The sequence below is a fragment of the Falco biarmicus genome, chromosome 9, assembly GCF_023638135.1.
Source record: "Falco biarmicus isolate bFalBia1 chromosome 9, bFalBia1.pri, whole genome shotgun sequence".
Lineage (NCBI taxonomy): Eukaryota > Metazoa > Chordata > Aves > Falconiformes > Falconidae > Falco > Falco biarmicus.
Window position 1 is genome coordinate 13,390,897 of NC_079296.1, and position 19,513 is coordinate 13,410,409.

At 60.5% G+C, this 19,513-nt stretch overlaps 4 protein-coding genes across 9 annotated transcripts in view; all 4 read left to right on the plus strand.

Moving 5' to 3' along the window:
- Positions 1-6,085, plus strand: part of EEIG1 (estrogen-induced osteoclastogenesis regulator 1) — a 38,678-nt gene extending 32,593 nt beyond the window's left edge. For all 4 annotated transcript variants that reach the window (XM_056351943.1, XM_056351941.1, XM_056351944.1 and 1 more), the window contains exon 12: positions 796-6,085. In XM_056351943.1, the coding sequence (XP_056207918.1) occupies positions 796-841 (46 nt within the window). In that variant the 3' untranslated portion in view covers positions 842-6,085. The remainder of the gene's footprint in view (positions 1-795) is intronic.
- A 1,219-nt stretch (positions 6,086-7,304) lies between these two features.
- Positions 7,305-9,830, plus strand: DPM2 (dolichyl-phosphate mannosyltransferase subunit 2, regulatory). The gene is made up of 4 exons (XM_056350837.1): positions 7,305-7,375; positions 7,736-7,825; positions 8,924-9,026; positions 9,315-9,830. Exons 1-4 carry the CDS (start codon positions 7,373-7,375, stop codon positions 9,371-9,373), a joined length of 255 nt encoding a protein of 84 aa, XP_056206812.1. The 5' UTR covers positions 7,305-7,372; the 3' UTR covers positions 9,374-9,830.
- Positions 9,831-9,968: 138 nt separating this feature from the next.
- Positions 9,969-14,062, plus strand: ST6GALNAC4 (ST6 N-acetylgalactosaminide alpha-2,6-sialyltransferase 4). 2 transcript variants are annotated; one of them, XM_056350833.1, is made up of 6 exons: positions 9,969-10,836; positions 11,746-11,822; positions 12,159-12,329; positions 12,473-12,885; positions 13,019-13,126; positions 13,208-14,062. In XM_056350833.1, exons 2-6 carry the CDS (start codon positions 11,811-11,813, stop codon positions 13,395-13,397), a joined length of 894 nt encoding a protein of 297 aa, XP_056206808.1. In that variant the 5' UTR covers positions 9,969-10,836; positions 11,746-11,810; the 3' UTR covers positions 13,398-14,062. The 2 variants fall into 2 exon arrangements, with proteins under 2 accessions (XP_056206808.1, XP_056206807.1); XM_056350832.1 differs by lacking the exon at positions 9,969-10,836 and adding an exon at positions 11,313-11,504.
- Positions 14,063-14,894: 832 nt separating this feature from the next.
- On the plus strand, positions 14,895-19,148 carry ST6GALNAC6 (ST6 N-acetylgalactosaminide alpha-2,6-sialyltransferase 6). Of its 2 annotated transcripts, XM_056350836.1 has the most exons (8): positions 14,895-15,139; positions 15,524-15,628; positions 15,853-15,901; positions 16,510-16,574; positions 16,718-16,897; positions 17,089-17,486; positions 17,695-17,802; positions 17,880-19,148. In XM_056350836.1, exons 4-8 carry the CDS (start codon positions 16,560-16,562, stop codon positions 18,067-18,069), a joined length of 891 nt encoding a protein of 296 aa, XP_056206811.1. In that variant the 5' UTR covers positions 14,895-15,139; positions 15,524-15,628; positions 15,853-15,901; positions 16,510-16,559; the 3' UTR covers positions 18,070-19,148. The 2 variants fall into 2 exon arrangements, with proteins under 2 accessions (XP_056206811.1, XP_056206809.1); XM_056350834.1 differs by lacking the exon at positions 15,853-15,901 and having other exon boundaries at positions 14,896-15,139.
- The last annotated feature ends 365 nt before the right edge of the window (positions 19,149-19,513 follow it).

Consider the following 19,513-nt stretch of genomic DNA (forward strand, 5'->3'; position numbering starts at 1 on the left):
AGGAGAGATTTCTAAACATCACTGTGCTACATGGTGTCTTTATTCCAGTACTGACACCCCTGGGATCCCTTTGGTGACAGGCTACAGCGGCACTGGGGTAGGAATGCAGTTCTCAGCAGGAGCTTAGAGGGATAATGTAATCCCTCTGAATCCAGGAATCAGAAGTAAGGAGTAAAAGGACAAAATGGTAGAGGTTGTTTCCCGTTTGCTCCTGCGCCCCACCAAAGGCAGGGAGCTTTGCCTCCCGCTGGCCTGCGGCAGAACTGCAGCAGCCCGGCTACTGTCCCTTTGCCCTGCCTCCTCCGTTATTGTCCAGGGCTTGTTCTCTCGCAAAAGACTTCTGAACCAATAAAACTTTTTCTTGCCACGATAGCTCTTAATACAGTGTCTTGGCTAGTCGCATTTGAGCCTTCATACCACCTTTGGAAGTTAAAAACAAAAAAGCAATAATGGTACTGCAAAGATGTGTCAAGTTGGTGACAAAACTGGGAGCACAGCAAAGCCAGGAACAGTGGCTCTTTGTGCAGGATACTCCCTGCTTTCCTCTGTCGTTCAGAAGGAATCATGTGTTACATGCAGCTCTTTCAAGTCCTCTAGTGTTAGTTTGCCACGTAGCTGTCTGTTTTGTATTATGAGTGTTGATTTCTCGCCAGACTGACTCGTTATTTTCACTATTTTGTGTGGGGTTAGAGGGCAGTGTTCGTGAGTGGAGAGCTCCGAGTGAGAACTTGCTTGCTCTAAGTGACTGAGGAAAATAACCTGGCTTTCTCATTATCTTCCCCTCTGCCTCTCCAGGGTCTCATCTGGAGTTTACGAGCCAGTGGTGATTGAAACCCACTAAATGTGAAGAACAGGGTAGAGCTGCTGGAAGCAGGCCCCCTACCCAGTCCGCTGCCACATGGATGCCAACCTTTACCTCTCTTCATGCAGCATTCCAGAAGGGATTTCTCCATGCCCCTCCCCATACATTTGCACTGCAGAACTACTCCAAGACCACTCCAGATCATGCACTTTCCCTGCGTTGGCATTACCCTTCTCCACTTCCCAGTTCTTCCAGTGCCTGCCTTCCCCCTGTTTCTGATCAGACGCAAGGTGTCTGTTGGGCTTATCCTTAGTCCTAGAGGATGTTGCTCATCTGCATCCCTCGCTCCACCCATTCACTTGCAGCAGAGGACTTATCAGCTTCTGTCTCCCCAAAACATCGGGTTATACCACTGTGAACTCATCAAACCACTGGGGGAATGGGGAAAATATTCTAACCAAACAGAGAGCTGCTTGTTAGTGAAACAGTCACTTGCAGGATGCTTTATTCCACTGACTCTGCAAGGGAGCATTACCTTCCAAGGCAATGGTTTTATTGAACGAGGTATGCTATGGTGTACGCTTCACTTTCCTACACTCAAATCCCCAAACATCCCCTTCTCATAGGAAATATTTCCCAAAAGTGCATTTCAGAAAACTACCGCAATCCAGATGGGAGTTGATAAATGGTTAAATGCTAATGCTTGTTATACCACTAACTGCATTACACCTTTCCACTGCTGGGCATGGAAGGGCAGTGTTCATCTATTAGCATTAGCAGGAGCACTTTAAGAGGTTCCAGATTTTACCTGGAGGAGGCTTCTACTTGCTGTTTCAGGAGCATAGTCCCTGTTTGCTGGACTGATTCAGCAAATAGTCACTGTTGAAGCTTGGAATACAAAGCCTCTCTTTTTTTTTTTTTTTTTTTTTTTTGGTGCAGGAAGGGAACTGCCCTTCTTGGACTGTGAAAAGAATCTGGTTATCTGATAGTCCTCCCCTGGGCCAGAGCAGGATGCAGTTGACTGCAGTGGTCTCTCTGTTGTGGTAGTGATTAACAATTGCTTCTCTTGGCCTGGGCCAGTAAGGGAATCTGTGTTGGTTGGCCTTTCTTGCCCTGTCAGCAGGGATCTATGCCTGAGCTGGTTTCTTCTGGGGCTGGGGAGAAGCCACTGTCTCTGCCTTCAAAGGTAGAATGGGTGTTACCTGCTGCGTTAGCCACAGCAGCAGTTCTTACTTGCTTCGTGGCAAGCGAACTCTTCTGACAAGGCTTCAAACTGTTTTCTGGTTGATCTTTCAATTGCTCTTCTTTGGGTTTGGTTTCTGCAGTTGTTTGACACTTTAGCTCCTTCTTTTCCTTGCAGTGTGTGGCAGAGATGTCAGTCCCTTTCAGCTCCCACTTACAGATTCTCCTGGCAGCTGAACTGCAAGTGAGGATCTAGGCAGACTCCAGCCGTGGGCCGTCAGCAGGCTGTGCTTGCAGCCCTTCCTGTACAGAGCTCTCAGCCGATAAGCTATTTCTGTGTAGTGCCCTTTCCTCTTTCACTGGTGTACTGTGATGGCACTCGGCGGCCATGCGCTTGGAGCAGTGGCACGCTCCCGGGCCTGGCTGGGAGCATGCCCTGCTCTGACACACGTGTGCACGCACGCACACAGGCACACACTTGTCCCATTCAGCCAAGAAAGACTTGTAACTGATCGCGTTGTTCTTCAAATTCTTAGTTATTGTAAAGCCTTTTTTTTAAAGGGGGTGGGGGGGAAAGATTAATTGTGGTCTCTGTGGCTAGAATGCATGCAGATGAGCTACTGGAAAAGGGAATTTGGCAGAATGAGAAACAAGGAATGAAAGGGCCTTGATATTTTTTTTTTCTCTCCACCCTACTAGCTAAGGGTGGCTGCATGGGGAGGGTGCTAGGCAGTGTGGCAAAGCTATACTGCTGCTTACTCTGTTTTGACAGTTTGTCTCTTTCAGAGGTTTCTTTCTGTATTTGGACCGACCACATATAGGGTATGGATCTTTTTCACCCTTGCCCTTCAAAGGGAATTAAATTTGGATTAGAGTAAGAAGAGGGTACAGACAACGCCACCTTGGTTTGGTTTAATGTAGGGGAAAAGTGTTGGATCTTTTAAGTCTGTCTAGAACAAAAGCTCTTTCACACTTGCTGGTGTTTTTCAGTGGTGATCTCTTCCTCATTCAGTCTGGGTAGGTTTGGCACTTGCTAGCAGGCTGGTGAGCATCCTGCCCAGTTCCTGGGATGCTGCGTGTCTGCAGGAAGGGGAGAACTGCTTGCTTTTCTCTCTCCCTGGGGCTCTGCCAGAAAGCCAGGCCTGGCCTTACCCTCTGTTCAGGTCAGGGCGAGGGCAGAAGCAGGCTTAGACGGTGGTGGGTGTTCCTGCCCTGGCTGTGCAGAGCTGAGGGTCAGGCTGCTCCCCAGCACAGAGCATCTGCGGCCCCCCCAGAGGCCAGTGAAGCCCGTCGGGAAATCGGGTCCAACCAGGACTTGAAAGGAGCAAACATAAGCCAGGAAGGAGGCCAAAACCCAGCTCACTGCTGCTGCTCTGCTTCTATTCCCATGAAAAACAATGGCAGTCACTGTCAGAGCACTTGGGAACCCAGGGCTTTCTTCTGGGCTCCCGTTGGCAAGAGTCGGCTGCTCCAAGGTGCTGGCAGCTCAGCATGTCATGAAACCCACAGTGGGACAGAGGGAGGAGTCTCTTCCCAACGAAGCAAGAGGAGCAGCAGTTGAGCTTTTCAGAAAGCTGGTCTCATCCTCCCAGGCTGGCAGAGGTATAACCTGCTCCACCACGTAGCTGTGGCCAACCTGGGCATGTCTCTGGCTTCTCTTCCAGAGGCTTGGCACATCATTGCTTGTGTTTCTGATAACTGTGTGTCTTAGGATATCTCTTCCTTGTCTCCATGTCGCTGTTGACTCCACAGATCCTGGTCTTTATGTAGCTTTCTAGCTCTTTTACCCCTCGTTTTGAATAAGAAAGCAGCCCTAGTTATTCAGCCTAGTGCAGCACAGCCAGGGCTGGAGCACCCAGAGCAGACCCAGAGGGAGGACGCAGCAGTCTGTTCCTGTTTCTGGATCCCATGTAGAGCTCCTGCTGCATGTCCATCACGAGCGATGCCCAGTGGTCCCTGGCCAGTGGTGGGCATACGAGGCAGTGGTGATGGAAGTGGGATCACTTGTCCCACAGACTCGCTGCCATCCCTTGGGAAGCTGCGTCTCATGAGCACTTTTTTCCTTGTGGCATTGCTGCCGTCTGTTCCTTGTCAGATTTTGAGCATTTAAGAAGTGAATCAGTTTCCAGACCCAAACCGCTGGCTAGTTTCCTTTGGGTTTTTGTTTTTCTTTGTCGTGAAGTTTATTGAATTTTTTTTTTAAAAACCCAGCAGGCTGGTGTTTTTTGGACTGCATTATTGTTTCATTGATATTTTATTCCTGGGGCCTGAGCGGGGGGACATTCTTCCCCACATTATTTCCCTTCTCAGGGGATTCAGAGGTGGCTTAAACAAGTGAAAGGACCTTATTGGCAAGACTTCGCATCCCCTGGGTCTGTGATGCTGGTGAGCAGGGCTGCTCGTGCCTGGCTGACCCTGGAGAGCAGAGCTGGCTCTCTGCTCCAGTCTGGGGGCTGGGTGAAACATGTGGACTCTGCTTTCCCAGTTTCTGGACCTTTAGTTGGTGGAAGCCCATTGCAAAGAGTTGGGAGATTCAGTGTACTTTTTTTTACTAACTTTTTTTTTTTTTAAAACAGTATAAACTGAGTGAATGTCCAAAAGAATAGGCTTAGTTTGACTTGGTGAAAGAGATGGATTTCAATTGGAAATTGTGATGGAAAAAGGGGGAGAAGGATGTTCCTCCTCCACTGTCATCTTTTGTGTGGTCGGCACTTTAAATGGGGGCCTTCATGCTGTCCTGGCCCACGGTGTGATGGGCAGCAGGCATGTGATCTTCCCCCCCTGCCATTTCCACATCACTTTGCCCCCTGCAGAAAGTGAATAAGCCCTTTTAAATGTTTGCTTCAGTTTTTAGAGGGTTCTGAACCAGACCGAGACCTGAAGAATGCGTATTTCATTCTCATCTTAATAGGAGGGGTTGACTTTTTATTTATTTTGTCGTTGCTGTTTCTTTTTAAACTGGTGGCTGTGCAGCTGGACTCTGCACACGCTGTTGTGAACCTCTGGGAAAACCTCACTCCAGGTACGCTAGAGCACCTAGGTTAAACACCCCTCCTGGCGAGGGGCCCCCCTGCTCCCCTCCTCGCTGCCTTACCCGGGAGCTGCAAATTCACCCCCTGCCCCTCCATCCCCATCCCCTGCCACCCCACCTAGTCTCTAGCTGAATGAGTTCTTGCTCTGGTGACTGAGCCCTGTGGACAAGGCTGGTCCCCAGGGGCAAGTTCCTACAAACACTGCCTGGTGCACGTGTTTGTCCTTGAAAAGCCACTTCCTTGCTTTAGGGGTCGGGGGGGGGGGGGGGCGTGATGAGCGCAAAATTCCCCCCTGCTTCCCTTCTGAGAGCTGCGTCGTCCGTCAGCCCACCCACGCCATCCAAACTTGATGCCCTCCACAGCTCCACGTTGCATCGCCACGTGGAAACCTGGGAAATGGAAAGGAATTTGGATGAAACCTGGGAAATGGAAAGGAATTTGGATGAAACCTGGGAAATGGAAAGGAATTTGGATGAAGCTTTGAGCGAGGGGTGTGGCTAAGCCTCATAACACCTCAAACACAAGGAATAACGGTAGAGCCTGTATTTTTGTGGGGGGAGGGAGGGGAAGGGGAGATCGTGTTTTATTTTCTTGGAAGTTAATTGAGCTTGGTGATCTTCCGATGAGGCGCGCACTTGATTTATATTGGATATAGAGAGATCGCTGATATTTTTGGAAAGGGAATGGGTCTATGCAAACTTCCAAAATTGCTTGAAAGATAGTTTAACATTTTTTTACTTTGAAATCTAAAGATAAATCTAACTTTTTTCTTAAAGCAGAAGTGCGTTTAGAAAGAGAAGCTACTTCCACTGCTCTATTTTGATGATGATTCTGGAAAGTTTGGGCTGGAGGGAATGACTATTTTTCACCATTTTTATCTTGCTCCTCTAGTTTTTTGGTTTCTTTTTCTAACGGAATGCTGTGCCGTCTTTGATTCAACAGATCGTGTTTGTATTTTCTGTATCTGGTTCCTAACGTAGAGAAATAACAAATATATGAGGAAAATCACTATAATGTCAAATGTTGTTATGGTTTGGGGGAAAACAAAATAAAGGTTTTTGGTACTTCACACTGATTCTTCTTGCTTTGTTTCTTGTTTTAAATGTATTTAGATATCTGCTGAGGAAGCAGAAGGGTGAGACAGGGCCTGCTGGCATGCAGGGCCCTGGAATAGGACTTGGCTTTGTCTTCTAGGATTTCCTTGGCAGGTGGGAGTGGAGATCCCTGCCAGCCCTTCGCTACTGATGAGAGAAGGGCTGGAGAGGGGAGCTGGCAACACAGCACAAGCCCAGGGGAAGCAACAGCCTGCAACCCAGGAGGCAGGTGAGCCGGTCCGAGTCGCTAAGAATGTCTCGTGTTCCCGAACACTGCATCCAAGCCCAGGCTGTGCTTGAAAACAGCCCCATCTGCGCCGCTGCAGAAGTGCTGGGCACCCCTGTGTGGGGCTGCCTTGCCAGGGTGGCCTGGGGAAGGTGCTGCAGGGCTCCAGGGCATGCCTGCAGCCAGCCCCTCACGGCTTATGCGGGGGCAGCCCCTCCTCTTCCACCACAGGCTGGCGATCCCATTAACGGGGGTTTGAGCCACATTCGGTGCCCGGGTACTGTGCTAGTGATGCATGCAAAGGGTAGAGGGGACCAAGGCCCCCGGGAGAAGGTGGCTTTGCCTTCCCCACCCTCGCTAAGCTGCAGCTGCACATTCCGATCAGCTGCATCCTTGAGTCCCACAGCCCCGGTGCCATGTGTCCCTCGGCTGTTTGGTCAGACTTTCCCCTTTTTTCCTGCTGCAGCCGGGGGGGGGGGGGGGGAGTGGGAACGTCTGCGTCGCAGGACACGAGCATCTCTGGTGCAGGAGCCGGGCTGGAGCCGCTCGGTCTCCAGGACCGCCCCTGCCCTCGACACTCGCAGGCGCCAGGCGGGCGATGCTGGCGGGGCAGCCCCGGAGCAGCCCGGCCTCTCCCGGCACCGGGCCGCCCCGAGCCCCTCCCCCGGCCGGCGGCGCGAGGCGGAGCTTCGGCGAATTTCATTTATTTCCCAACCAACTTAAGGCGGGGTCTAGCGCGGCCGCCCCGGCTGGGGCTGCTGCTGCCCCGGCTGCCCCCGCGCTGGCCGGGCCTGGCGCTAGGCCCCTCCAGGCCGGAGCTGCCTCCGTCGGAGGCCAGCCGCCCCCGGGACTGCGCCTCCATCGTGCCCCGCCCCAGCTGCCCACGCTACCCACAATGCCGCGGGCCCCAGGCCGCCCCCGCTGATTGGCCGCCCGCTGCCGGGGGGAGGGCGGGGCTGACGCGAGGCGCGCTGATTAGGGGCCGCTCCCGGAAGGGCGGTGCTGGCGGGGGGGCAGGCAGGTGCTGGCGATCGCCATGGTGAGTGGGGTCGTTGCCGGCCTGGCCCGGCGGCCCCCGGGCCCCTCCGGAGGCGGTAGCCCCTGCTCGGCCCCTTGACGGGGGGGAGTTTGGGCTGGAGCGCGGCCGAGAACCGGCGCGGGGCCTTGCCGGGGCAGCGTGGGGCCGGCGGCTGTCGATGCTGCGGGGGCGTGGGCTGGTACGGCCGGGTGGCCGTGCTCCGGCAGCGGGGCCCCGCCGCGGGCGCTGTCCGGCGCAGAGGCTCTCCCCTTCCCGCAGCGGTGCGTCCGCCTGGCCTGCGGCCGAGTAGGCAGCAGGTGCCCGTGCCCGTCCCCGTGCGGATGCTGCAGCACGCGGACCCCGCGCTCTCTCCCCTTGCAGGCCACAGCAACGGACCAGGTGGTTGGGTTCGGCTTGGTTGCCTTCAGTCTCCTTCTCTTTGTTTACTACACCCTCTGGATCATCGTGCTGGTACGACTCTCCTCTGGCTCTTGTAATCGCAGTCACTCCCTGTCACTTCACGCTCGGGTGTTAGCCTGGGCTTTGGCTGGGTGCACCGGTGCCTGAAGGACTCTGCCCTGCCAGCTTCCGGGTTAAAAATTCCAGGGCAGCGCTTCCTCTGTTGGCACAGCCCTTGCCCCTTCTGGGGGCATCTGCCCTGCCCTGCGTGAGACCAAGCTTCATTTGTGCTGCCTGCCTGGCTGCTCTGAGGCAGGCTGTCCCGGGCAGTGTCAGAGTGAGGTTCGAGAGAGCTGAAGCCTGGTGCCTCTGGAGGTGTTCGTATCCATGTTTGCAGTCCCCCAGATTCCTGGTTCTGGTAGGAGATGACGCTTACCAGATCTGGAGCCTTGTAGGGAGGAGAAGAGTTTAGGGAATGCAGAGCTCTGGAAAAGTGATTGTGAGCCTGATAGTTTGCCCAGTTCTGAGGACATCAGCTGGAGACATTAGCGGTTTTCTTCCTGGAAGGAAACATCTCACGAGCTTTCCAGGTAAAAGAGGCCTGGTTTAGCCTTGGGCTGATGCCTGAATTCCTGGCAGCTTCCCCTCTAACCTCTCAAGAGTTTTGAATTCCCATCTTGCGTCTGCTTATTCTCCTGCCCAATACATAGTTATGCTGTTGGTAGTGCCACGAGCATGTAGGTGTGCGCACTGCTGTGTAGGAACCCTTACACTGCTCTCTAGTGTCCAAAGCCTCCCACCGGCCTCCGCAGAGGGATCCTGGCGGGATCACTGTGAAACCGAGCCGGTAGCAGCTGCTTCCCGCCTGCAGGGCAGGGAGTCCGGGGATTTGCTGCATTCAGCACCAAGCGTGCGGGCAGACATGCCCACCTTGGGACCCCAGGGCTGTGGGACCCCTGTTCTGGCCTTGTGTAGCTGCCTTTTGTCTGCCCGCCCACTGCCGTGCCCCTGCAGCTGTGGGCTGAGCCACAGGCAGGTATGGGCACCCTTTTTTTAGCTGCCTTCTCACACCTGGAATTTCCATCCTGCTTTCAAAACCACGAGTCTGCAGGTGTCGGGAACTGGCCCTGGTGCTGTGCCCACCTGCTGATGCCGCTCTGTCTCCTGCAGCCCTTCATCGACAGTGACCATGGGATCCACCAGTATTTTTTGCCTAGGGAGTACGCAGTGATCATCCCCATGGTGGCTGGGCTGCTGCTGCTGCTATTTATAGGTGAGTGTTGTTTCTGTTCTAATTAGAAGCTTCTAAATTAGGAAGAGAGAAGAGGGTTGCTAGCGGGTTAGCTAACGTGTGACACTTGTGACACTGTGGCTACTGCTGCAGCTTAGCCTGGCACAGGCTCTCGGGGCATGTGTTCATGTGTAACTTTGGCTGTCTGAGCCTCTGGACAGCAGAATTGTTTCTTGCTCACTCTGCTGAGGATCTGTTTCTCACTACAATGTATTGTAAAAGTACCCATAACTAAATGTTTTCTGGCTGAATCTGCTTTCTCTCTGGTAGGTATTTTTATAACCGTTGTGGTGTGGAAGAGCAGGAAACCTGCCAAGAAATTGGACTGAAGGCTCAGTGGAGAGATGAGCGAAGGCGCCCACCCTGTGGCATCGTAGCCAGGAAAAGCCTTTGCCTGCAGCACTGGGCAGCCGCCTCCTCCAGAGCGCTCAGCGCCGAGCTGGCTGCGCTCTCCCTCCTTCCGTTCTGCAGAGATGAAGCCTTCTGTAGTTTACAACGTACTGACCAAAGGGAAGCAAAACTGACCTGTGGGGCTCATCGAGAGAGGGACCAGAGCCCTGCTGTGAGGGACCTGTGCTCCTGCTGGGGCTGCCCATACTGGCTGTGCTTCGACCCCTGCTGGCTGCGGGAGCTGTCGGGATCCAGCGGCTGTAACCACCAGAGCACCAGTCAAGCCCTGGTCCCTGCCTGCTGCTCAGCCTGCAGGTGATCCTTCCCCTCTGCTCATGCTGTGTCCAGTGATTTATTCCTTCTCGGTTTTTTTTAAATGTTTACATACGGTTTGTAGTTTTGTTTTTTTTTTTAAAATTGGGTTCATATTTTAGAGGAAAGAAATGAGACTGGCTGTGGAAAAGGCAGGTTTGCATTCTCTGTTTGCCTGCTGGAAGGGCTAATCGTGGTGCTGGTGAGCTCTTCCTGAAGAGGGACCCCCATGAGGCCAGGCATGCAGACGATGCTGGGACAGTGCTGCTGCTGCCCTCTGCGTCCCCTCCTGCTGCCATCCAGCCAAGGGGGGTGGCGAGGAGATGCCCTGTGTCACAGGGGAGTGTTCAACTCTGCTGCCAGTGAGTGCAGCCCCCATCCCAGCTGGGTTCCTGCCCCCCTGACAAGGGTCTATGAGCCGCTGGGCTGGGACTGAGTGGGCAGCTGTGGTGACACCCTGTCCTTCCCCTGGAGGCTTTCCTCCTGCTGCTGCCCCACCCTCTGGCCCCCAGGCAGCTCCCCAGGCCACAGCAAGCAGGATCACCCTCGGTAGAGGGCTGCAGGCTCAGCCCTGGCTGGGGGTTTGTTTGTGGCTCTGGCAGAGGCTGCCCCGCCGTGCCAGGCTGCCCAGTGGCCCTGCTGGCTTGTTGCTGCGTCCTCCCTGGACAGGGGGGGCAAAATGCAGAAGAATTCAGTTGTGTCTGTGCAGCTCCAGGCATGCCCCCTAGCCCTGGCACTGTCTGCTCCCCCTTGCCCCTGGCCCCAGCCCACGGAGGACAGTGCTGGGACCAGTTTCAAGGTTACTGCTCGTGTTTCTTTGTCAACAGTGAAAGAAAGCAAAGCGTGGTGCCCGGTGCTGGGCAGCTCTGGGGTGTTGTTCCTCGCTCTGCAGCTTGGCCATGGTGTGAGGGGCTGCAGATGATGGGTGGCCCCCTGGGGCCAGCAGACAGGGACCAGGATACCAAGAGGCCCACCTGCCCGCCCTGGCCCCACTGCTGGGCCGTTGTGGGTCATTTTTGTCCCTGGGCTGTTGCCACCACACCAGAGCTTACCGCTGTGCGGGGTGGTTGGGAGACAGTGGCACACAGAGGTGAGAAAGGAGCTTGGGGATGGGGGGCCTTCTAGGGACCCTCAGGCTGGTGGGAAGCTTGAGAGGGCAGAGCAGGAGGTGGAGAGAAAAATGGGTGCTGGGGAGGGTGCCAGGGCATGCAGGATGGGTGCTGGGGCCAGTGGCAGGACAGCTGGTTCCCAGGACATATGGGATGGGTGCCAGGGCACCTGGGAGGGGTGCTTGGTATGGGGAGATGGTGGGGGTGCTGGGTTTGGTCCCTGGGGCACAGGGGGTGGATGCCTGGGTGGGTGTTGGGGCACAGGGAGTGGGTTCTGGGGTAGGTCCCTGGGGCACAGAGGGTGGGTGCTGGTGTCGATCCCCGAGGCACAGGGGAGGGGTGCTGGGATCAGTCCCGGGCACAGGGGGCGGCTGCTCGGCGGTGTGGGGGGTGTGAGTGCCGGGGTGGATCTCCGGGGCACCGGGGGTAGGTGCCGGCGTCGGTGCTGTGCGCCGGTCCCGGAGCCCCGGGCTAGGTGCTGGGCTGCGGGCGCGTCCTCGGCGAGGCCGTGGCGGGAGGGGGCGGTCCCGGTCCCGGCAGTGCCCGCTCCGCCCCGCCCCGCAGCCCCAGCCCGGTGCCGGGATGCGGGACCTGGCGGCGGCGGCCCTGGGGGCCAGGGAGCGGCGGCGCCGGGGGGGCCACCGGCGCGGTGAGTGGGGCCGGGGGGACCGCCCCTGCCCGGGCCCCGAGCCCTGCCGGGGGGGCGGCACCCGCGGCGGGACGGGATGTCCGGGGCGGGAGGGGGGCCGGGGGGAGGTGCCGGCACAAGGCGCGGGGGTACCCTGGGTATTGGGGTGCTGGGGATGGGGGGGCCCCACTGGGGAACCCCACCCCCGGGGTCCCCTCCCCCCGCTCACCCACTGCCGCCGCTGAGCTCACTCTGTGCGTAGGGTGCGAGCCCCCACCCACGAGGTGACCCCCGGACCCTGCCGGGCGACCCGACAGTCCCCCAAGGATGAGGATGCTGGTGAGTACCCACGAGGCGGGGGGCACGGGCGGGGTGAGGGGCCAGCGGGATCCCGGCATCATCGGGGGGGCCACTCACCCAAAGAGCGAGCAGGGGGACTGCGAGGCTGGCAGCTGCCGGTCCCCGCGGGCAGCACGGAGCCCCGGCCTGGGGAGCGGGGCCGTATGCGCCGGGGCCACATGGCTGGCTGCGGCTGGGAGCGAGGCACCGGCACCCAGCGCCCTGTGCCCCAGCGCCCTGTGCCCCAGCGCCCTGCACCCACGCCCTCGTGCTGCGTGGCACCACGGGACCAGGCACATGGCCAGGCCTGGGGAAACCTCCCTGCTCTGCTTCCAGGTCCGACTCTTCCTCACGCTGGTGTGCGTGGCGGCGGTCACCGTGCTGTACGTCCTGTTGTGCTCCCACGCCTGCCTGCGACCCTGCTGCTGGGCCCCGGCGGCACGGAGCAGCCCCGTGGCACCCACTGTCCTCAGCTTCCAGGGGTACAGGCGCGTCCCCGATGGGAAGGTGCGTGGGGATGGTGAGGCAGCTCGACCCACCCGTGCCTCAGTTTCCCCTTCCTTAGGGAAGGGCAGGTGGGGCTGCAGTGTGTCCGGCTGCTGCAGGAGGCAAGCGGGGGGCCCGATGGCTGACTCTGCATCTCCCCACAGCCACTGGAGCGAGCGCTGTGCCGCCGCTGCGCTGTTGTCTCCAGCTCGGGGCAGATGCTGGGCTCACGCCTGGGACAGGCCATCGATGGGCAGGAGTGTGTCCTGCGCATGAACCATGCCCCCACCGCTGGCTACGAGGAGGACGTGGGGGCACGGAGCACCGTCCGGGTGGTGTCGCACACCAGTGTCCCACTGCTGCTGAGGAACCAGCCCTACTTCTTCCAGCAGTCCCAGGAAACCCTCTACATCATCTGGGGGCCAGCGAAGAAGATGAACCGGGAGAAGGTGGGCTCGACCTACCAGGCGCTGCTGAAGGTGATGGAGATGTACCCCAGCCTGCAGATCTATACCCTGACCGAGGAGAAGATGACATATTGCGACGAAGTCTTCCAGAACGAGACAGGGAAGAACAGGTACCACCAGCTCTCAAGGAGCCTCTGTCAGCCCCCCCCCACTGTAGCATCGCCCCCCCTGTCACGCACCCATAGCCCAGCTGGGCTGGCAGCACGGTGCCACCTGCTCCAGTGTGGCCACGGTGCTTTGCAGGATGAAGTCCGGCTCCTTCCTGAGCACAGGCTGGTTCACCATGATCCTGGCCATGGAGCTGTGTGAGCAGATCTGCGTCTTTGGCATGGTCAGCGACAGCTACTGCAAGTGCGTGGGGGGCGGTGGGGATGGGCAGGGGGTGGTCTGCTGTCCCACGACCCCCACACCCACCCTATCCCCTCCCACCAGGGAGAAGAACCACTCGAGCGTGCCCTACCACTACTTCGAGAAGGGCAGGCTGGACGAGTGCAGGATGTATCTGGTGCATGAGAGAGCCCGGCGCGCTGGGCACCGCTTCATCACCGAGAAAACCATCTTCTCCCGCTGGGCCAAGAGGAGGAACATCATCTTCACCCACCCATCCTGGGCAGATGGGTAGGGCACCAACCACGGGGTGAGGCAGCAGAGACTCTGGCGGCAGCGCGGCTCTTGTCCTGCAGCGATGTGCTGATGTGTCTCGGCTCTGCTGGTTCCGCCGTTGAAAGCCTTTTGCCAAGCCCTGGAGGGGGGACTCTCTATCTTCACAGCAGCAGGGCCAGTTCCCCCAGCCGGTGGGTGCTGGGACTCCCCCACATCAGTGCACAGCTTGCACAAGGACCCACGGAACCCCATTGGCTCCAAGCACCTGCCCAGATGGACCCAGGATAACCATGAAGGTCTTCTGCCTGCTCTACTGGGATGAATATTTAATGCAGGATTAAACATTGATGCTGCTGGGTTCCAGCGCAACACAGGGCTGGAGAGTCGGCCCTGCCAGGGCCAGGAGCTGGTGTCCCTCCCAAGGATGAAGCTCCACTGCAGTCCTTGTCCCACTTGTGCCCCGAGACCCAGCGCTGGGCATGTGGTGCAGGGAGATGGGTCTGGGTCCCCCATCCTGCTGCCTTCTGCTGCTCTATGCCTGGGCAGGTCCCTTCGGGCCCCTGTATCCCCCCAGCTGGGAAGGCCTGGGGCCACGTGCACCCTGGGGGCTCTGAGTTGCCTTGTCACAAGTGCCCTTGGATTCAGACCAAAGCAAACATGGCCATTAAAAGCGTTTTTAACTGGGTGGTGTGCCGTTCTGTGCCCCTTGCAGCTATGGGACATGGAGACAGGACAGCAGCTGGTCACAGGGCTGCTGGTGTGCTACTGCCCTGCCAGGCTATAAATAGGAGGAGGAGGTGATGGGGGCGTAAAGCTGAACCTGAGCATGGAAGACAGTGCCAAAAGCTGGGAGTCAGGATTTGGGAACCAGCAGCTGCCTCTCCACAGGAGAAGTGCTGGCCTGGCATGGATTTTGTGCTGGGTGTGGGGTAGTCCTGGGTCTCACAGGGCTCAGCTCTGCTGGGCCATGGGCAGGATGGCTGCCAGCTCCCACACACTGCACAGAGCTGCCACAACGACTCTTGGAACCTGTTACAGATGCCACATGTCTGAGGGGGCCTCGGGGTGTCTGGAGGGGCAGAGGGAGCCACGTTGGCTCCCACTTCAGCTGAGGCCCAGCCCTGGGTCAAGTGAGGAAGAGCAGTCGGTGACCTGGGGACACTGCCGGGAACAGGACACGCTCCTGCTGGCGTGCGGGTGCAGGGGAGCCCTGGAGCCCCTGGCCTGGTGCTGCCGCAGCCCCGCACAGGGCACAGCGCGGCCGGGCTCGGACAGCCACCCGCCGGGGGGCCGCTCCCTGCCCACCACGGAGCCCACTCCGTGCCCCGGGCAGCCCCCGAGAGGGGCCCTGGGCTGCCCGGGCAGCGTGGGGGAGGCCGCGGCATCCCAGCAATGTGGCCCTGCGCCCGGCCGCGGCTCAGGCACCACGTGCAGCTCTTCTCCCCCCCTCCCCCCCCGCCCCGGTGCCCGCCCCGGTGACCTCGGGGTGGGACGTGCCAGGCCGCAGGGGCGGGGGCAGCCCCGGTCTGCTCCGTCGGGGCCCGGGGCTGGGAGGGCGGCGCTAGGACCCGGTGGCGCTCCCCGGCCCCCTCACCGGGCGGGCGGCGCTAGGACCCCGCGGCGCTCCCCGGCCCCGAGCGGCGCGCGGCTCCCGGGGCTCCGTGCGCGCGCGGCGGCGGCCCCGGGCCGGGCGGCGGCGGCAGCAGCAGCAGGAGCAGCGGCAGCATCGCGGCGCAGTGCGGAGCGGAGCTCAGCCGAGCGGTCGGTGCACCCGGCGTGTCCTCTCCCGGGGGACGTTCAGCCGGTGGAGGGGGCGGAACGGCGCTGCGGGGGCGGAGGAGCGGCCCCCGCCCCGCGGCTCCGGTGCACGGGGAAGGGGGGTGGGGGTTCGGTTCCTCCCCACCTGGAGGCGGCCGTGGCCCGGCCTGCCCGGTGTCTGCGGAGCGGGGCCGTGCGGCCCGGGAGCGGGGGGCGTTGCGTGCGGGGGGGCTCGCACGTAGGAGCGGGGGCAGGTGTGCACCGGGGGCTGGGGTAGCTGTTACCTCCCCGGGCTGCGGGAGGGTTTGCCAACGGGCCCGGAGTGCGGCGGGATGCGCACCCCGGGGCGCGGGGGGGAGCGGGTCCGGACCAGCCCTTCCTTGGCAGAGCCGCGATGTGACCCCGGGGCCCCGCCATGGCCGCGCCCGCCGGAGGGGCCCGGCGGCCCCCGCAGCGCAGGAGGAGATGACGCCCCCCCGCCGCCCGCCGCAGGTGAGCGCCCGCGCCGGGGGCAGCCGGAGCAGGTGTCCGGTGCTGCCCCCGCTGTGTCCCGCCGGGCCTCGCGGCACGGCAGGCTGGCACCGGCCCGGGCAGCAGCGCCGGGTCCCCCCGGGGGCCGCACCCCGCCTGCCGCGTGATTTTCCATCCCTGCCCCCCCCTGGGCGATCAGTAAAGAGGCTCCGATTTCTCGTTTAATTCCCGATCGCTCCCAGCAGTCCAGGAGCGGCCGTGAGTCACTAATGAGGACTTCAGCAAATAAATTGGGTCAGTCCATTGCTGCGAGCCCGGGCAAGTGGGGTGGGAGCGGGTCCTCCCGCCGGGGGGGAGCGCCCAGAGTGCCCCCCGCATGCCTCGGGCCCGGGCTTGGGGGGGCCGCCGGCTCCGGCTGGACAGGAGCCCATGGGTGAGCTGAGTGAGGCCGGTCTCTGCTCCTTGTGCCCCCCGCCCCGGTCCGAGCCTCCGCCGTGGCTGTTTTAATGGGATTTGGCTGCACGAGCAGCAGGTTTACCCTCCCTGACCCTGCAGGGCTGAGCAGCTTCAGCCCTGCCGGCGGGGGATAATCCTTCCCTGGAGCTCGGCCCGACACCGGGATCTCCCCGGCACGAGCTGTGGCTGGGTCCCGCTCCCTGCACAGCAGAGCCCGCCCGGCCATTGCCCACAGCATGCCCCTTGCCCACATGGCACCAGGCATCCATCCTCCCCTCAAACAGGGGCCAGGGAGCCGGCTGGGTGCCCGCCCTGTGGGGCCCTGCTTGCTCCAGCACAGTGAGCCAGGCTGTCCCGTATCCTGCCCCGTATCCCATCCCATATCCCCGCTGCTCCAGGGATGGGAGCTGAGCACGGGCGGGTGGCGGTGACCATGTGCCTTGCAGGTGTCCACGGGACGCCGGCGATCGCTGTGCGCTGAGGCCAGCACAAAGACATGAGCGGCAGCACGGTGAGTGCCGGGGCATCGCCCCTGGGACAGTGGGCATCTCCCTGGGGCACGGGCATCCTGCTGGAGCTGCTGTGGGGAGCAGGGCTGGATGCTGACGCCTGCAGGGTCGGGGCAGTAACTGACACTCTCTCCCAACACGGCAGAGCCAGCGCGCCGCCGCCCTGGGGGTCCTCTTTGCCCTGATCATGTTGCTGATCATCTACAGCTCGGGTAGCGGGAGCGAGGTCTTCCCCTACAGCCACCTGCGGGGCAGAGCCCGCCAGCCCCCCGACCTCAAGAAGTGGGGGGTGAAAAGTGGGTACCTGCCCGTCTGCGGGAACAAGGTACGAGCTGGGTGGCAGGGCCCGGCCAGGGCAGCAGGCACAGGGTCTGGCGTCTGCTTGACATCCTCTCCAGTGGGATGGTGGCTCTGCAGGGGACAGCAATGCCTTGTCCCCTGTCTCAGCTCCATCTTTCCCTGCTGGGTCATGGTGACACCAAAAGTCACCTGCTCACGGTGGCTTGTCATCACCAGACCCTGACTGCCCGCTGCCACCAGTGCGTCATTGTCACCAGCTCCAGCCACCTCCTGGGCACCCGCCTGGGCTCGGCCATCGATGGGGCTGAGTGCACCATCCGCATGAATGACGCTCCCACCACTGGCTACGAGGCTGACGTGGGCAACAAGACCAGCTTCCGTGTGGTAGCCCACTCCAGCCTGTACCGTGTCCTCAAACGGCCCCAGGAGTTCGTCAACAAGACCCCGGAGACCATCTTCATCTTCTGGGGGCCACCTGCCAAGATGCAAAAGAGCCTCTTGAAAATCATCCAGCGCGTCAGTACCTCTTTCCCCAACATGACAGCCTACGTCGTCTCCCCCAGCCGCATGAAGCAGTTTGATGACCTGTTTCGGGGGGAGACAGGGAAGGACAGGTACCGCAGAGCCATCTTCAGCACCGTGTCCCTCCTTTTTCCAGGTCCCTGGGACAGAGCTGGCTCTTGGGGCTGCTCCATGGGAGGGGCTGCAGCACCGGGCTGGAGGTCCCTGGGGCAGGTTGGGGACCCTGGGGGGATGTCCGTCATCCACATCACCTTGCCCCCATCTCCCCCCCCCACCCCTCGCCTCATTTTCCCTTCCCAGGGAGAAGTCACGCTCGTGGCTCAGCACCGGCTGGTTCACCATGGTGATCGCGGTAGAGCTGTGTGATGCCGTCCACGTCTATGGCATGGTGCCACCCAACTACTGTGGGTAAGGAAACCCTCGAGTCCCCACCCTGGCTCCCTGACCCCACCATGGGGCCCACCCCATGCTTCCCCCCCACACAGCCGCCGGCCCCCGCCACGCCGCCTGCCCTACCACTACTACGAGCCGAAGGGCCCCGACGAGTGCACCACCTACATCCACAACGAGCGGAGCCGCAAGGGCAACCACCACCGCTTCATCACCGAGAAGCGGGTCTTCGCCAGCTGGGCTGGCCTCTACAACATCACCTTCTCCCACCCCACCTGGCCCTAGGGGCTGCCCCCCACAGCTGGGCAGACCCCTGGGGCTGGGATGGATGGGGGTTCCCCTGCATCCCCCGGGAGTGGGGAGCAGCAGGAGCCAGGTGCTGGGGGGCCACCAGGTGCCTCCCACAGGACCACCGCCATTGCACACGGTGGCTCCTCATGCCTGGGATGTGTTTGGTTTTGAGCTGGTTTTGGGGGGGGGCAGGTGGGAAGCGCAGGGTTTGGGGCATCCCCCCCTCCATGGGTGGGAGGCATGGGGGTGAGATCCTGCCTATCCTGGTTTGGGCACGTTGCACCCCCTGCGGGTGCATGGTGGGGGCCAGGTCCCCTGGGCTTGATTTGGGGTTGCATCAGTTTTGGGGTCACCACAGAGACTCCATCCCCCAAGCCTCTGGGTGGGGGGACCTCTCCTGGGGCTCAGCTCCCCTCTGCCATACCCAGCACCCTGATCCTGGTCTGCAGCCATCCTTCCCTCAACAAAGCCCTGCGGTTCTTGGTGGGACCCAGCGGGGTGACACTGCCACCCATCAGTGTCCCAGCATCCCAAAACCACTCGGCCCCTCCCAGCACTGCTGCGCCCCACACCCACACTGCCAAAACCTTTTCTAACCAAGTGATGGGATTTGGGGGGGTGGGAGTTTTTTTCGTGTTTTTCCTCTCCACTTCTGGTCCTGGGGTTTGTATTTGGGTTTCCCAGCTGAAGGGGGAGCGGGGCTGCTCATTAGTGGTAACAAAGGGGACGGGGCCAGCAGCAGCCTGTGGCTGGGTCCTCATAATTCATTAACCGCTTATAAACTATTTAGAAGTGGGCCCGTAGCGGAGGGGGTGGCAGTGCCCCTTGGCACCCTGCGGCTGAGGGGAGTGTTTCATTATTAATTTCTCAGCAGTGGAGAAGGGGGTTTGGGGAAAAGAGCTACATGCGGCGTGTTTGGGTGCTGAGCCGTGGCTGGGCTCCGTGCCTCAGTTTCCCGCCGGCTCAGCCCGTCCCTGTCGCAGCTGGGGCTCTGGGGGGCTCGGTGCCGGGGGGCGCCCGTGTTTTGTAATGGTTTGTACAGGAATAAATATTGCTGCGGTCTGTTGCCTTGGGCCCTGGCTGCGGGCTGGGTTTTGGGGGCTGGGCAGCGGGTGCCATCCCGGGGGGGGGGGGGCAGGGGACCGGTGTGTCCCGCGGGCCCTGTGCCCGGCAGCCGCTGACCCCAGCCGCGGGCCGCCCCCCCCCCCGCCCCGGTGCCTGCCCTGGGGCGGGGGACAGCTGAGGCTGCCCCAGCTCGTGTCCCCCGCACCGGCTGCCCTGGGGTCGGACTCTCTGCAGCCACAGAGAGGGAGGGAGGCGGGTGCGGCCGCTGCACCCCCGAGGTGGGGACAGGGGGGACGGGACGGGGACAGCTCCGAGGGGCTGCGGAGAGTGGCTCAGGACCCCAGACCCGGCCGGTTGGGGGCTCCCCCCGCAG